The sequence below is a fragment of the Bacillus rossius genome, chromosome 13, assembly GCF_032445375.1.
Source record: "Bacillus rossius redtenbacheri isolate Brsri chromosome 13, Brsri_v3, whole genome shotgun sequence".
Classification (NCBI taxonomy): Eukaryota; Metazoa; Arthropoda; class Insecta; order Phasmatodea; family Bacillidae; genus Bacillus; species Bacillus rossius.
In genome coordinates, this window is record NC_086340.1 from 27,307,169 (window position 1) to 27,320,817 (window position 13,649).

Sequence of the window (13,649 nt, forward strand, 5' to 3'; positions counted from 1 at the left end):
TGCGTAGCCATGAGCTGGCAGGCCTGATGGGGATGATTTGCACGTCGGTAACGACATAATGCGAGCCGAATGGTCGAGGCATTAGACAACTTGCGGGTTGGAACATGAGACAGTGCACGAGACGCGACCACACTTGGACACTTCAGCTTGTTGACACGCTAATGGCCAGTTTCAACATTCCGCTCTTCGATCCATGATCCAATGATTTTTGGATCGTTCCTCTAAATGTTGCGCCAACACATACGGGGACTAGACAATCTTCGCTTACGTGAACCGATTTTTATACATTTTCAATCTGTGGCAACCGGCTTCAGCAGAGTCAAAGAAATGTTAGGTGCATTTCTATTGGTGGTGGACTGGAACAATATGAAGTCACTACAGTCAATTGTGAGACAGTGAAAAAAATGTTTGATGCAGTTGCCACAAGACAGCAGCTCATGTGGCCGCCACCTCATCTCTTTTGATTTTTAATAAAAACTGAAATTATTTACTGGTATTTAAAAGTTATTAGAAAAGGGAGCAGTCTAAATTTGAACAGTTTTTGTTTCATAAAAAGGCCTCTATTTAATATGAAATGTAATTTTGATGAAATATAAAGTTTTATATGGGTATTTCACATGACTAGTTATTGTAACACTAAAAAAAGGATAAATTTTTTTACATGTGATATAATAACAATAAAAAATAATAGTTCACAAAATTCAACGTATCCTGTGAGCTTAATGGGGCACATATCCTAACTCGTGATTTGTTCAAATTTCATAGTTTCTATCGAATGAATCGAGAGACATAGCGAGAACTTCATCAGAAGGTTGTACCACTACTGAGGGAACAAGAGACATGGAAATTTGATTACCTTAGCTTAATATTTACTTCCTCATAACTCATGTTCGTGCATCTTCCAAACCACTACTTATGTCTGAAGCAGGACACAAGAAAAGGAGCAAGTCATGTCTCTTCAGGTGTGTTTGAGTATTAGCTTTCCGGTATTAACTGTGCTCGTAATAACCATGATACAGCAAAATAAAGTCAAATTTTATGTTTAATTATCTTTTCCATGGTTTGAAAAAATTATGCTTCAAGCGTATTTCATATTAGCAAAAATAACCCTAGACATGTAAAATTTACAATATCTTTCTCGTAGTATTACAAACTAATTTTTGCCAACTGGTTTCCAAAGGAATATTTTGTAAAAGTACAGTGTGTAGTGGCAGAAATCGTTTATCAGAAAATGGGAGTAAATGTTGATCACACTGCACACTGTAACCTAAGGATCAGATTAACTTTAGAATAAGTAAGGTAAAAAAAAAAAAGGGGGCAGAGGGTTGTGCAGAAGTGGTTATGGCAATGTACGCTCACAAGAGCGTACTCAGCTGCTTTCCCTTTCTGTTTGCTTTGTGTTCGTTCCGTTGCGACATGTTCCCGACACGCTCGTTGTCTTGGCTGAGCTGTGTCTTGAGGGCCCCATCTACCCAGACACACATACGGTGCACAGAGCTCCAGGAAAAACAACGCAATTTGAAAACTACTCAAGATATCCAAGTGGGGTGTGTTTACGAAAGCGTTTAAGAGTTCGCCGGGGGCCGATAAGTAGTTTTCGTTTCCGGATAAAGTTTTTAAACTGCATTTTTAGAACAGTTAAAATTGCTAAAATACGTGTTTTCAGAGTAATTTTTAGGCGTAAAGCAACAGGTACAGATTCGTGAACGACGCACTTGCGGGACTTGCATTACACCTTCATCTTCATGTCTCCGTCATATCGCACCCTGAGTACGAGACTACCGTAACTCAAAAAATTGAGTTTTTTGAGATATTTTTACCACAAGCAGGAAAATACCATTATCTAGGCACTGCGAGACTATCACAATATTATATTTACTTTTACGGGACTTGTGGCAAATAATGCAGTGTTGCACTCTGGAAAACGTTGTATAAGGATGCGTGCGAGACTGTGGCATCTGAGTTGTGATAGTATTGCACTGATTTTTGAGTTGCGATAGTCATGTACTCAGGGTGCGATATATAATGTTACGGTGATGGCTGAGACGTCACAGAGCACCAGCGACCCCGATGTGCCGGCAGCTGGACGTGCTGGTGAGCAACGCGGGGCGCTCGCAGCGCTGCGCCTGGGAGGAGGCAGAGCTGGAGGTGGACCGGCGGGTGCTGGAGCTGAACGTGCTGGCGGTGGTGTCGCTGACCCGCGTCGCCCTGCGCTACTTCCTGCGGAGGGGCGGCGGCCACGTGGCCGTCACCTCCAGCCTGGCCGGCGTCGAGGGCGTGCCCTTCTCCTGCAGCTACACCGGCTCCAAGCACGCCCTGCACGTGAGTCCGCTCGTCTTTGGGAGTGCATGACTTGGTGTTAGCTTTTGGACATACGCCATTGCTAAGGCGTATGTCCAAAAACTTACATCAAGTCCACTCGTGTCGCCAGACTTTCCACTGAGACCGGCCAGAGTCTCCAAGTTTTTACAGAGCCACCACATACATTTTCTCTGCATCTACTGGAAATTTTAAGACAATAAAAAAAAAAGAGATAAAATCAATATATTTTTTACTCACAAATTCAACATTAAGTTTTTAAAATAAGATTACTTTGGGGGGGGGGGGGGGAAACACGTAAATGTAAAAATAAAAATAAAATGTAGTCATTAGTAGAGCTCTACTGATAAAACAATAAAATAAAGTATTCTAATTAGTTAATTATCAAAATAAAAATAAATAAATGAAGATATTGTCATAAGCTCTTTGGATTATGCAAAAAAAATTTTTATTTGTGTAATTAAGTGAAATTTTTAGTTATGTGTATCAAGATGTTTGCAGATCACAAAAGTCTTGAAATAAACGGTTACTGTGCTAAAAGACATTAAGCTTTGATTTCCAGCAGTTTTCACTAACGTTCATTTTTTTTTTTGGCACCTCGCACAAAAATATAAATTTTTTGACATTTTATACTTATATAGTGTAGGAATTATCTCTGTTTTTGTATTTTAACATAAAAATCAACATCCTCTGGTGAATAGTAGATCTGTTTGGTAATATGTTTTAACATTGATTGTTCTTGTTATGCATAAAAAAGAAAAGGATCCTCTGTGATATAGAGTTTAGTAAGAAAATGGTATTAAAAGGTACTGAATAAAATACAGAAGTTGGTTCATGGGATATTTGTAGGACACCCTGAATTGAATAATGACATGTTGCTGTTCCTAACTTGTTCATAACACATAACTTCAACTGTGTGTGGTTTCAGGGCTACTTCAACAGTCTCAGGAATGAGAAAATGGGCAGCAACCTGACGGTGACCATCTTGTGTCCCGGCCCTGTGTTCACCAACTTCCTCTCGGAGAGCTTCACCGGGAAAGTGGACCAGGTAAGGAGTTTGGCTTTGTGAGGTAGTCGGCCCTTTTAAGGTGCATGGGATATTTTTATTAATATCTGCCACAGCTTACAGTACGGACATATTTTTTATTTTGTGGCTCGACGAACTGCAACTTTTTTAAAGTTAAGGTTGTATGTAACATTCCAGATCCTTATTTTATTTTTATGTTTAATACGGTTAAGCATGTAGATTTTTTGAATGGCGAAACTTCGACAAAATGAAAAAACAAAATATATATATATATATATATATATATATATATATATATATATATATATATATATATATATATATATATATATAATGCATACTTTTTGCATTATTAGCTGGCAAAGTTGAATTTTTTTACATTTTTGCACAGTTTGGATAAAGAAAATCAAAAGGAATAAATAACTAAAACATTTTGGGTTGAAAGGCAATGCTGTGATGGCTACTGCTTGGTATGGTTTAAAATTCCTTCTGAAAAATATTTAATTATTTTTAGCCTTTTGAAATCTTAAATATTCATAAGGATATTTAAAGGCCAGGTTGAATTAAATATTTTTTTTATAAAAGAAATTAGGTAAACCACATAGTAGTCAGTAAAATTGATTTTTAACCTAAAAAGTTCCATTTTAATATTAAATTTCATTCTCCTTTTCCATATTACACAAAATGTTAAAAATGCTTCTTTGCCAGCTAATTATGCAAAATGTATGCATATTTATTTTTTCATTTTGTAAAAGTTCAGCCACTCAAAATCTCTTCAAGTTTAACCATGTTAAATATAGAGTAGTGACCTGGAACGGGACAAACACCATTAACATTTGTGACTGAGTGTTAACTATCTCATCAACAACATACACTCAGCGAAATAATTTATAATTTTTGTTGTGATTACATGCTGAAGCCTGTTAATGATTATTATCTAGTGTTCTCGCAGACATGGGGGAAAAAAACCCAGTGCAACCTAAGGGAATTGAAAGGTGTCTTGAAAACTTGGAAAATGCAGTGAAATTTACAAATTTATTATATAATTATATTATATATATTATATAATTAATAATTTTGAATACTAGTGCGTTCCATCAATTTCTTAAAACCTGTCTCTTTTGATTACAAAATTATCATGTGTAATTGAAAACCAACATTCTTCATCCTACTAATATTATAAAAGCAAACATTTCTGTGAATGTTAGTTACTCTTTGACGCCCAAACCACTGAACGGATTTGTTTTGAGATTTGGCATACAGCTAGCTCATAATCTAAATTAACACTTGGTCCACGTATTACTATGAAATTCCATCACTAATGGAGTAAAAAAAGGATAAATTCATTTTTTGTGACAGAAAATCATACGTCATAGACACACAAACAGTGAGTGTGTGTCATTTCTCTATGTCCGTCACACAATCATACGCATAGTAAGGTCTGGCAACTACCTATCCTTCTCCTTGATGAGATCCAACTGCTTAGAGAGCTTGTGGTGGCTAGCGAACTAATAGTGCTAATAACAGTTCAGTTCTGAACTTCATCAATAGATGGCGTTGCCTTGAATTTTAAACGCGCTATCATTTGAGGTGTCCATCACGTCTCCAATTTTCTTTCATTTGTCCCATATACATTCTTATACTAGTCATCCAAATGCGATAAAATTTGGTGAGTTGTTATGTGTGTGCTCGCGAAGGTTTCTGTAATGTACAGTAGAATCCCACTGATGCGACCCCTCACGGTTTCCAGAAAAACGGACTTATAAACGGAATGGTCGCAATAGAGAATTCGGGGTGTCACCGCATCGTCGGATACATCGTGTGAATGCCGCTCGGGCAGTGTCTAGCCGAGCTCGGCGCGTCCACTATCGCACGAAAAGCCGTCTCAGCTGTCATGTTATCTTAACCCGCCCGCACGAAAATCCACTGTGGTAGCTTCTGAGAGAGCATAAGAAACTCGTCCGGCAAGGCTGGCGGCAGCGGCGGCTTGATGTCATTACGTGACGCGACGCGACCTTACCTCTCCCATCCCCTGCTAATTCTTCAAGGCTCATCCCTCCCAGAGCCACAAACCATGTAAAAACAACCCCCCCTCCCCAACTCTTTTTTCAAACTAACATTTCAACACATTCCCTCCCTTATTTCAACCTTCTGCGTGAGAAACTGTCAGCATCATCCTCCCCTCCCACACGGCGTGCGGCAAAAGCCAGGTTGTACAGTCCATTCTCGGTAAAATAAATATTTTTATGGGCTTAGCCTTATACGACTGTCCTTCGCCGTTAATAAATACTTTATAAGTTATTATGATTCAATTTGTTTATTAGTCACACAGCAGTTTCTGCTGAAAAATCACTAATACCTCGAATTTTATTGAATAGAAAAATTTAGCAGGGCCGTAAATATATTTATTTTACTGCACAGTTACTTTTCCATCTGCATTCTAACGTGTTTTTTTTCTTCTTCTTTTTTTACGCTGTGAAGGGACGAGTAAAAGATAATTGCTTGAGCTGTCAAAATAAACATCGCTGACGGCAAGGGCGCGAGCGCATCCTGTCGGTCTGTCGCTGTGATTATCTACTCCAAAAACATGACACAGCATTTCAGGATAGCATTGTTCTTATATCTTTCGTTTATAGCCGAATGTTTTCTACCTGATCCACACAAGTTCCTTCGCCACGTTTTGAACGAAAATAACCACCATCCTGCTAGCATAGCCGAACTCGCGTGACGCGAATTCATGTAGCGCTAGTATTTATCGGAACCCATTGTTCAGGGTATGCGAGTCCGAGGTGTATAGCATAATTCCACACATTTTTTTATGTTTATCTGCGCATGTGCGAAGTCAGCGATGTTATAGAAAAATAGCCGAGAACCAAACACCTGGCGACGTCGTTAACACAGTGAACACAGCTTTGTGTGGGAAGTGACACCTGAGATGCAGCTGGCAAGATCACACTAACCAGTCGCAAGACAAAGGCACGGGACCGGGACGGCAATAGACGAGCGCGTAGATGCTATCAGGTGATGCGCGCAGATTACCAGTATTGGCTAGCGTGGACAGTCTAGAGGGGTGGTATCTATTTTTAGCAGTCTTTTGTATGCCTGCCTGCTTACAGTACAGCGCTCGCCAAGATAAACGTGAACACTTAGCGCCCAACAAAGTGTAACAGACTTGTTTTTCAGCCGATTTTACTCAAATTTTCGACTCTCTCTGCTCAAATTTTTCACGGTTTCTCAAAAAACGGTTGTATAAACGGAATGGACGCATCAGAGGGGGGTCGCATCGGCGGGATTCTACTGTATGTATATACAGTACAACTATTTTAACTATTTTACAATAGGTGGTGCACAAATTGTTTCAATAAATGTGTGTATTTCATATAGTTTAGCAGCAGTATGAGTTTACATACATTACATAATTGAATTGAATAAAATACAAACAGTGAAATTTAAGTTCATGTGTGATATAAACAATAGGTAGCCTGAGAGTAATTTCAACAAATGTGTTTATTTCATATTGTATAATGGCAGTTCATCTGTTTTCGTTGCATGAATGCACACACATATCACAATTGAATTTAATTAAATATAAAAGAGAGCCAGAGAGAGATAGAGTGATAGATATAGAGTGAAATAGAGAGAGATAGCTATATAGAGGCATATTTAGAGAGCATAGAGATTGGTATATAGAGGAGAGAGATAGAGATGTATGTATGTAGGGATAGAGTGAGATATATTTTCGGCATTGTCATTGTCAATTTAATGGTTTTATAAATTTTAAATTTCTTGTTTGGTTGATTTTTGGACAGCTAACGAACTGAGCAGCGTGCATGCAGTCTGAAACGCACTGTCTTGTTCCAGAAATTCGGAGAGAGCGCGAGACCCACAGACAAGCGCATGTCTGCCGAGAGATGTGCGCATCTTTGCGCAGTAGCCCTGGCCAACAAACTGGACGAGGTCTGGATGGCACCTCGACCAATCCTGCCGTTGATTTACTTATTTCGCTACTACCCCACCATCGGCAGGGCGTAAGTTCTCGTGATAGCCGTTGTTGTATCACTTCATATTTTGTTTTAGAGAAAACTACGATCCAAGACCACTAGGTGTCAGTGAAGTTAGTAACCTGTTACAGATCCAGTTTACTTGCTAAGTTCTGATTTCCCACACAACTGCTATTCTTGATAATTCTGTAGCCATAGCAAAACAAGTTCAAGTCCAAATTTGCTGTTTTTTTTTAATTGAATGTTATTTCTTAATAAAAAAAATTTTCTGTCAAAACTGTTAATTGTTCTAATAATTTAGCTAGATATTTAAAAGCCTGGGTCCAAAGCTTGAGTTGGACCTGGTAAACATAATTCCAGTTAAAATTACTTCATCTACCCGAATATAATGCTATGGTTTTTACCAAAACCGTTGAAACTAAAAGTGGGGGTCGCATTGTAATCGCAACTTGTATCTTGCCATTGGGAACAGCTTAGGTGAAATACTACACACTGCCTGTAAACTGCCTCCTTAATGCCACTCTAGTCCGGGGCTTCCTGGACTCAGCACAGGCGTGACGGATGAGAGATGCAGGATGAGGGGGAGGGTGCAAATGGAGTGTCCCTGGGTTCGCTCTGCTACTCTTCACTGAGGCTGCTGGGGAAGACACTTTCTGTCCTCTTTCACCCTCCCAGGCTACCTCTGCATTCTTTACCTTCTGGACTTCTTTTGAACTGCAATCGAAAAAAAAAAATTCTACTAACTGCAGCTTGTTGTTTCACAGAAGACGATTTAAATCACTCTATTGAAACTAGCACCAAAAGGGTGTTGTATACGTATATGGAATAAATTTAATGATAATAAATAATTTAACAAGTTATGTACTTGAATTGTAATTTACTTCCAACTCATAAAAGTCTTTTTCATAAACTCATAATCAGTAAGTTTGGGGTTGCATTGTATTCCATCGCATTATTTTCGGTTAAATAACTGTATGTACCTGTCGCTGTTGGAAAGTGTCACTCATTTGGAATAAATTAATTATAGTTCCATCTTGCCAGCTACGTGCTTGTAGAGGTTGATGGAAAACAGGATCATTGAAAGCGCAGTTTTTTTACTCTGCTGTAAAATTGCCATATTGTGACTTAGGCTAATTTGCTTCTGAGTTACAGAATTGTCTACATATGCCTTTAAAAAAAATTTTAATTAGTTTAAAAAAGTTCTTGATTCGTAAAAAAAATTTCATAAAATGACATAAAACTGCTACAGTTTTTTATATATATATATATATATATAAATTCAGTTACAAATTATTGGTTGAGCCATAGAAATAAATAACAGTGTTTTGTACACTTTCTATAACCAGAATCACCTTTCCAATAAAAAAAATCCCAGTAATGGACGACTTGAAATGGGACGGAGCCAAGCACTTCAAGTAATGGCCTGTGGAAGCGTCACTGTCAAGTGTGGGACACAGAATGTAAATGAACATTAGCTGATAATGGAAAAGGCTATGTTGAAAAAGTTGTCTTGGAAAAAATGCTTATTAACTAGAATTCTTTTGAAGTTTAATGTGGATTTAGCTTTGTCGAGGACTTGGGTAGCAAGAGACTTTGAAAAAAGAGTTTGGTTTTCACACTTCTTTCGTATTATAACGATGTGTGTGGACAGTGACATAGGGTAAGGACGTGTTGGTGAAAGCCTATTGCTATCCATTGCAAAGAATTTTAAAAGGTCAATTTATTTATTTTCATGGAGAGGAAAACCTAATGGTTTTGAAATTCCTCACGCATACTATGCGTTAAAGGAGGGCACATAGTTATTATTTACGTCTTTTGTGAAAATGTTACTCTGTTTATGCTCATGACAACTGTTGGCTGATTACTAAAAAGAATAGTTTACTGCGAAATAAATCACCAGTAAATAACCCAGAAAACCAGTATGCCTTCTACCAAAGTTAGCCTTAAAACTAAAATATATTTTGTTTTATTTTAAAGTACATATTATTAAAGTTGAAATTGATTTATAATGGCTTGAAGAAGTCGTGTCCCTCATAGACTTTTGAGCGCAGTTTTAACTCATATCTTGGATATAGGTAGGTATATCCTTCTTCAGTTCTACAGAGTAAACTTCTGATTACTCAAAAATGTTGCCAGATCCTCTTTTGTTTCCTGATAAGCACATTTTACTACAAATTACAAATTTTTTTTACCTCCTATTCATTGAGCATTTGAAGGCACACGCATATTTGATAAAGGTATTTCAAAAGAGTAACAGCCTTTCCATGGAAAAAAAAAATACAATAAATATAGTTTAAAAAACTAAAGAAACATGCTTTTAAAGATTATCAAACTAAAAAGTAAAAAATAATTTTAAAATTTAATTTATGACAATAGTATATAAGCAATACTATGTAGTATAAATGAGAAAAAAAGCTTGAGGCGCTTTGTGCCATATTTTTTGTATATTAAGCGCCCCATGCTTTTTTCTCATTTATACTAGTATTGCTTATATACTATTGTCATAAATTAAATTTTAAAATTATTTTTTACTTTTTAGTTTGATAATCTTTAAAAGCATGCTTTTTTAGTTTTTTAAACTATATTTATGTATAATTATCATAGGGAAATGAGTTACCGACACTAGGGGTCGTCCATTAATCACGTGATGGTTTTTTTAGCAAATTTTTAACCCCCCCTCCCCCCTAGTGATTTGTGGTGAGGTTTCAGACTACCCCCCCCCCCTTCCCCCTCAATAAATCACGTGTATTTTTTTGATACAAAATATTTTTAAAAATTTCAGAATATTATCTTTAAATATAGGTATAATCTAATTTAATTCTGGAAAATTAAGTACAGTATGTATTCGGCGCCAAAATCACAGTCTTACTGGCGACTGGCAAGCCGAGCCGGGCGGGGATATTGTTGCCTGGCTACGGCGAGTCAAGGTCACGCGTCACTTTTCGGTTTAGTATAAATCGCGCGAAAAAATAAATACACGTGATATCTCTCTACACCCCCCCCCCTCCCCCCTTGTGATATTTCCCGACCCCCCCCCCCCCCTCCCTTTTCGAGCCTCACGTGATTAATGGACGATCCCCTACCTATTACCATCTGAGATAACTATTTGGATTTGCAACGTCACAAAGAAATGGTAAAGTCTCTCCGATTCATTTACAGTTAGATGTATGGATATAATCTTAGAATTTACCGGGGAAAAAAAAAATTTTTTTTTTCGGCGTGGCCGGGAGTAGAACCCACGATCGCTTAATCCGAAAGCTGACGTCACAGAAGTCGCGCGCCTTAGACCGCTCGACTAACGAACGTAATGAAATTGGTGGGACATTTTACAGTGATGAGCCCTCACTCTTAGTCGAAAGAGTTACAGACGGACAGACAAACAAACATACAGGTGAAGCTAATATAAAGCATGTAAAAAAAGAGGAAATATTTGAGTTCTTCTAATGTTCTTTGATTCCTCCAAAAACTAGCTTTTCGAAATTACTGCTGAATTCTGAAATACTTAATAGTTGGGAGGGCAGTAAAGTCCAGGGAAATGGTGAGGTAACAGTAATAAAAACAAGAATAATATTGCATAGAAAATAATAATTAAAATTGTTGTAACATTAAAATCAGAATCACCTTTTTCGGACTGATCACTATTGTTTACTGAATTGGCACAGAAATGACTGCGCAAATGTGGCAGGCCCTTTTTGCTGCCCGTTTAAATACATGGTTTTAATCTTACTTGTAGTGTTTAATTTTCATTGATCTAAATGTTAATACGTATCTCATAAAAACATTAAATTGTCTTTGTTCGGTGAATAGTTCTTGGACACGATCATTTTCTTTTCATTTTCTAGGTCTACTTACATTTTATCTGTAACGAAGTTTTCTACTTGGGAAAGGAGGGGGGGGGGTTGTATGTTTCGTAGGCATCGTGAATGTAAAACTACTGGCTACTGTATTCTTCCCTAAAAATTTACCACCGCAATCATTTTTTCTTTAATCTCCAGTAACGAAATGTTTTGAGCACACGTTCATTTGTGCTGAGAATTGGTATTGTGCAATCGTCCCTGTAAACCTTTTTTTTTTTTTTTTTTTTTTTTTTTTTTTTTTTTTTTTTTTTTTTTTTTGAGAAATGCATTAGGTAGCGGCTGCTTTTTGTCCCACAGTTCCTCTGCTCTTCTCGTGTGTCACGTGACACCGTGTCGTTACAGGGCTGGTTCCTCAAGTCTGTTGCCATTTACGTATTTCATACTTTGCAATTTATCTGACACACTTGCATATCTATATGTAGTAACGTAAGTCTTATAGCACATGAGTTAATTATCGAACACAGCACATTCACTCATAATTTAGACACGCCCATAGCGCATGTACTGTTGCAAATATGGTGGTGGTCAGGGACTGCTAGATTTCTGGGCGCTTCGCATGAGGTAATGGTGCGAAATAAATAACAGTAGTGCTGCAGATTGGAGATTCCCTTTAATGTGTAATATGTTAGCATTTATTCCATGTTGCTATTTTCCAGTTACCATTCTGTACAGTAGTTTATGTGACTAGCGTGCTTTGTGATTTTGCCATGTCACTATAATGCATCCAATATGACTTAAAAATATTCCTCCAACCCAGTTAATCCAATATATTTGTGAATTGCTATAAACTTAACATATAACTTAAATAGCATATTGCTGTACCAAATTTTGAAGCAAAAAAAAAAAGAGTTTTGTGTTTTTATCTAGAAAATTATTAATGAAATGTTTCTTTGTATAAAACTTGTGAGTGCTAAGTTTGAAATACATTTCATAATTTCACAGTAATATCAGAAAATTTGTACAATTATATATGCTAATTTTTCAAGGTCCTAGCCATTATTTTTTTTGTTGTCGTTGTTTCAGGCTTTTTAAGTTTTTGGGTCCAAAATATCTTCTCAAACTGAGAGACAGCAGACAGACTGTTGAAGCAGAGTGATTGACTGACAAGAAATCATACTGTTGCTTATTCAATGCTTTCTTCTGTTCAGACAAAGTTATACATACTTAGTTTAAACTTTTTTAAATGGATTTGTATACCTTGGATATAATAAAGACTATTTATTTTGGGAATAATTTATGTCTATTTAATATCATTGTCAATTATCCTCAATACCGATTTGACATCTTAATGACTAAAAACTAAGTTACTGAATTTTTAAATTTCATACAGATGTCAGCACAGCAAGAGCAGTGTGGTCAGTTTCCCCTGCACTTAATTCTATAAAAAAAATATTATCATTAAAAATTATTTCAATTAGTTTAGGAACAGTGCACTTTATGCTCAACACACACACATATATATATCTTTTTTTATTATCTTAATTTTATGTCAGCATTAACTACGTATGTATTTTGAATTTACCTTTCGGGTCCAAGCGAGGTGGTACAACAGCAAATTGTTAGATTTGTGTTTTGGGAGAATCCAGGTTTAAATACTGGTTCAATAATCTGTATTTAGGTTTTCCATGGTTTTTTTCTGAAACTTCTCCAGCCAAATGCTACGGTTCAAGGGCGAATCCAGGGATGGGGAGCAAGAAGATCAATTGCCCTCCACCTACTTCCCCCCCTCCCAAACACCTATCAAAGTTGTTATAGTTGTGTGATACCAGGATTGCTCCTCTCAGAGTCTTGGGATGGGGGAATGATTGATTTTTTTGGTTGGTTTTTGATACCTTCCAGTTTAATGGGAATTAAAAAAAATTGGTTGTCTGTAAAGTCGGTTTACGGACGATAGTTTAACGTGACGTCATAACAAAACATTGATGAAATGATTGATCCAGAAGAAAAGGAAATACGTATCATATTCGGTCTGAGACTGAGCCGTAATAGGTTTTTGCAACCAAACCATTTAGGCATTAAAAATATATATTCTTTGAGGAAGAATTTTTTTTAAATTTTTCTATCTTTTGCATGATAAAATAAAATCTACCTCTGCATACTTTTATGAATATAATTGAATCATTTTTATTGAATTATCACTATTTTTATGGATACAAAGGAGTGAAATGATATGTGCAGTTGAATTAATAGATTTACTTTTATTTGCATTCATTAATTCAAATATATTTATTACTTTTGAAATGTTGTGTGCGCCGTATTTATTTTTACAAGTACAAAAAAAAATTTCGCAGCAGCCGAGTTTCGAACCGACTACCTTTAGTTCAAGAGTTAGGTACGTTAACCACATGCCCACAAGGCCATCCTAAAGTAATGTAGTTTCAGATGTTATATATATATGTTTATAAAAATTTTGTTCATGGTAGGGGAATAATATTAACACGATTT

At 36.7% G+C, this 13,649-nt stretch overlaps 1 protein-coding gene across 4 annotated transcripts in view; it reads left to right on the plus strand.

Annotated features, from left to right (window-relative positions):
• Positions 1 to 12,437, plus strand: part of LOC134538399 (dehydrogenase/reductase SDR family member 7) — a 47,055-nt gene extending 34,618 nt beyond the window's left edge. For all 4 annotated transcript variants that reach the window (XM_063379694.1, XM_063379695.1, XM_063379693.1 and 1 more), the window contains 4 exons: positions 2,083 to 2,322; positions 3,248 to 3,367; positions 7,208 to 7,374; positions 12,228 to 12,437. In XM_063379694.1, coding sequence (XP_063235764.1) covers positions 2,083 to 2,322; positions 3,248 to 3,367; positions 7,208 to 7,374; positions 12,228 to 12,300 — 600 coding nt within the window. In that variant the 3' untranslated portion in view covers positions 12,301 to 12,437. The remainder of the gene's footprint in view (positions 1 to 2,082; positions 2,323 to 3,247; positions 3,368 to 7,207; positions 7,375 to 12,227) is intronic.
• Positions 12,438 to 13,649: the final 1,212 nt, after the last annotated feature.